Here is a 3,914-nt window from a genome sequence, read left to right as displayed (position 1 = left end):
CTGGCGTGTTCGTCTGTGTGTGGTGGCCGCGGAAGCGCAGGAAAGCGCGGGAGCGGAGCCGGCTGCCGCGGGAGGAGAGCGCCAACAACCAGTGGGCGCCGCTCAACCCCATCCGCAACCCCATCGAGCGGCCGGGGGGCCACAGGGACCTGCTCCACCCCTGCAAGAACTTCACGCCGCCACCGCGCAGGGCTGGCGAGGCGCTGCCTGGGCCTGCCAGCCCTGGGGGTGGAGGGGAGGACGGTGAGGACGAGGAGCTGGGCCGTGGCGAGGAGGACTCCCTGGAGGCGGAGAAGTTCCTTTCGCACAGATTCACCAAAGAGCCCAGCTGCTCGCCAGCCAGGCCGGCCCTCTGGGCCCCGGGCCCCAAAGTGGACAACCGCGCCGTCAGAAGTGTCAACGATGCGCGATTCATGGACAAGGAGTAGGGCGGCAGCCCCCAGCGCCAGGACCCAGGCCCCACACCACCTGCTGACCGGAGGAGGCCCAGCCCGTGTGCATAGTTTCTTTATTTTGTGTAAAAACACCAAAAACAAAAACCAAATGTTTATTTTCTATGTTTCTTTAACCTTGTATAAATTATTCGATAGCTGTCAGGCAGAAGACAACGGAGTATTCTTGGATAGTTGCTATTTTTGTAAAGTTCCCGGGCACCGCACTTGCCGTGTGGTGGGAGGACAGGTCTGCGTCCTCGCCATTGTGTGCCGTCTGTGCCCAGGGGCCGCGCACTGTTTACAGCAGCTTCCTCTCTGTCTCTAGCTCGCATTCTCTGGCTGCAGGCCAAAGACCTGACAGGACCCCTGCTTGGTGTTGGTGCGGCCCACGGCCATCAACAGGACCCCTGGTGTTGCGTGGCCTGAGGCTGTCAGTGTGGCCTGTGGTGTGGCCTGCGACTGCCAGTGGGATCCCTGGTGTCAGCGTGGTCTGTGGCTGTGGAAGGGACCCATGGTGTTGCGTGGCCTGAGGCTGTCAGCATGGCCTACAGTTTGTGGTGTGTGGCTGTTGGTGGGACCTGTGGTGTCACATGACCTGCGGCTGTCAGGGGGCCTGTGCTATGGCCCTTTGCTGTCATGTGGCCTGTGGTTGTTGATGGGACCTGTCGTGTCGCATGGCCTGCGACTGTCAGAGGCCCCATGGCTGTTGGTGGCCTCTGTGGTTGTCAGTGGGGTTGAGGTCAATGGTGTAGCTGGGCCGGTGGGCAGACCCTGCCCATCACTGTCAGGCCCTCCTGCCTGTCGTCCTTCCTCCCTCCTGCCTAGAACTTGCTCCAGAGATCTCTCAACTGTGCTTCAGAAGTGCCCTTCCCAGCTGCTCAGCCCCCGGGACAGCGGCAGTGTTGACGCTTGTGACAAAGTGCCTTCACAGACTCCCCTTGCAACCGTCAGCGTGCCGCGGGCACCATGCCGCTGCCCACCTGCTGGCCCGGCCACCTCGTGAAAGTGCATTTTTGTAAATATGTACATATTAAATGAATCACTCTGTATATTTGATTTAATAACTTAAACATTTTGGCTTCCCTGTGTTCTTTGGGTGCTGTTCCTTTTTTCTCTGGAGTTGCAGGGGTGGGGGGTACCAGCAGAGGGAAGCCTGGTCAGGTGGGGTGCAGGCCAGGTGCCTGGTGAGCCCAGGGTCCCATGGGTGGCTAGCTATATTCCCACACTGTGGGTGGGATGCTCCTGGGTGCCAGGGACTGCGTTCTCTGCAGTGACTTCTAGAACGCGGAGAAGGGCTTTCTGGGACGACTGCAGTTGGCTTGGTACTGGAGAGCTGGCTGGGTTTGAAGGTGTTCCCATGTGGAGACGGGGAGTCGCAGCCTGTGAAGGCCAAGACCTGCTCACACGGCAGTGCTGGAGGAAGCTGGAGCCGGCTGTGTCTCGGCCGATGTCGTAACCAAAGGCCAAGACACCTGCAAGGCAGAGCCAGAAGCCCCATCTAAGAGAAAACGAAGACGCCCGCAGCCTGTGGTGAGGCTGGCATGATTATGTGATGGGTCATCTGATTGGGGTCCTCCTGGAGCGCTCGTGCCGTGTCTGTGTGGAGCCTCTAGGCAGTTGCACAAGGGACCAGTGGCGTGCCCAGAATGGCTGCCAGCATCCTTTCATCAGCTCTGCCACGTGGCAGGGCTGAAGGATAGATGCGCTGGTGGGAACCTCTGCTCGCAAGTGGTTGGACCCCAAAGGTTTGTGCCCACAGGGCGGGGTTGAGGACTAAGCCCTCCCGCCTTGTTCCCAAGGGGATACATAGGCAGTTCAGGTGGGAAGGCTGCCTGAGAAGTTGCAGTCCATGCCATGACCCATGTGGATGTGATGTTTGTGTTCCCAGCACCAGGTTGACCAAAAAGGTGCCAAGCTTAAAGTCTCCTATTGAATGCTATTCCCTTGAGCCAGCAGGTAGCATAGCGGTTAAGGAACTGGATTCCCCCATGGTCAAGCATGGTTCATGTTCTAGATCCAGCGGCTTGAAAATCATCATAAATAAATAGATAAATGTTTAAGAAGAAAAATGTTGATGAAATAAAGCTAAAAGGTAGTCATTAAAAAAAAAAAATACTGTTCACCTAACAGTATTTAGTAAAAGTGCCAGGTAGAAACAGATGCAAGTTACCTTTATCTTAGACTTCTGTGGATTTCATACATGATTTTCCTCGTCATTGCACAGACCACTGTCAAAATAATAATGATAAAACAACACCAAGCTCGCAGAGAAATACCATGACCAAGAGCCCTGCAGAGGCATCAGATATGTGACCTGGAATTCACAGACACAGATCATGAAATGAATTTGCTTACTATGTTCAACAAAGACAGGCTTGGAAATGCTAATGGTCAAATGGAAACAAAAACAACAACCTAGCAGATCTAAAAAAGAACCAAGTAGAATATATATATATATATATATATATATATGTAGAATATATATATATATATTTAAATCCCCAAAGCAAAAATTCCTTGAGTACTTTAGCAACCAATCTTAGATACCGCTGAAGAGAGAATTAGTGAATTAGAAGATCAGTTAGAAGAAATGACCCAGATGCAGACCTGACTGATGAAAGATGAAAAAGTGTTAGCAGCCAAACGAAGCTCCCCTAGACTAAAGCCTGGTGGAGCTTTCCTGAGGCCTGTCAGAGCCTGGTCAGACTCAGGGTGAATAGAACAAGCAAGTACAGCAGATGGGGCTAGGGGACTTAAGTTGCTTCTGTAGGAAGTGCACTGTGGGCTTGCATCTGTCTGGTTATCCCAGCAGACCTCCCAGATTCTGGGGAAGTACCATAACCTAGAGGGAAGCCTGTTTGACTCAGGATCTTGGCAGTACCAACACAGCCTGGTCTCTGTGCCTGCTCCAGCAGGGTGGCTACTGGGGGTGGGTTGGGGTGGCACTTGTGAGGTGGTAGCGCAGGGGCCCAGCAGTGTATGTAGGCTGCCCCTCCCTCCGAGCAGCAGTCCAGTGTTCTGAGCCCACCTTCGGTTCTTGGCCTTCCCTACTACCCATCCCTACTCAGTCCTGGCCTGGACAGCTGCTGAGGGACAGTGGCACTGCCCAGAAGTCCTGGTGGCCAGCAGCCCTTCCAGACCTGGCTATGGCCAGCTCCTGTGGCCACACCTAAGAGACCTGTCCTGAGCCCTCTAGGGTTCATATCACCCTGGACAGCGCCCCCTCCCCTTACAGGGCTGCCACCCCACTTGGTACAGTCAGGGTCTACGACGTGGCCCAGTCCCTGTGGTGACCCTGCCCCCTTGCCCTTCAGCCCCTGGCCACCTTCATGTCTGAGTCCTGCTCTTCCTACTTCAGTCCTGCTGCATCCAGGCTGGGGTTCCGGGGCAAGGGTCAGGCCCCAGGGGCCACCTGCCCCAACAGGAGTCCCCAAGGGAAGACATGTTCGCAGGTGCCTGCACCAGCTGCTGCCCCCGCCG

At 55.2% G+C, this 3,914-nt stretch overlaps 1 protein-coding gene across 1 annotated transcript in view; it reads left to right on the top strand.

The window, feature by feature from the left end:
- The window catches only part of JAG2 (jagged canonical Notch ligand 2), a gene marked incomplete at its 5' end in the record, with an annotated part of 21,703 nt that extends 20,181 nt beyond the window's left edge, over positions 1 to 1,522 (top strand). Inside the window, one exon of the mRNA XM_027776404.1 lies at positions 1 to 1,522. This exon is cut by the window's left edge and continues 20 nt beyond it. Within this exon, the coding sequence (XP_027632205.1) occupies positions 1 to 428 (428 nt within the window).
- Positions 1,523 to 3,914: the final 2,392 nt, after the last annotated feature.

Source organism: Tupaia chinensis, unplaced genomic scaffold (genome assembly GCF_000334495.1).
Source record: "Tupaia chinensis unplaced genomic scaffold, TupChi_1.0 Scaffold000671_2, whole genome shotgun sequence".
NCBI classification, from domain to species: domain Eukaryota; kingdom Metazoa; phylum Chordata; class Mammalia; order Scandentia; family Tupaiidae; genus Tupaia; species Tupaia belangeri.
This window is presented reverse-complemented; position numbering and strand designations above follow the sequence as displayed.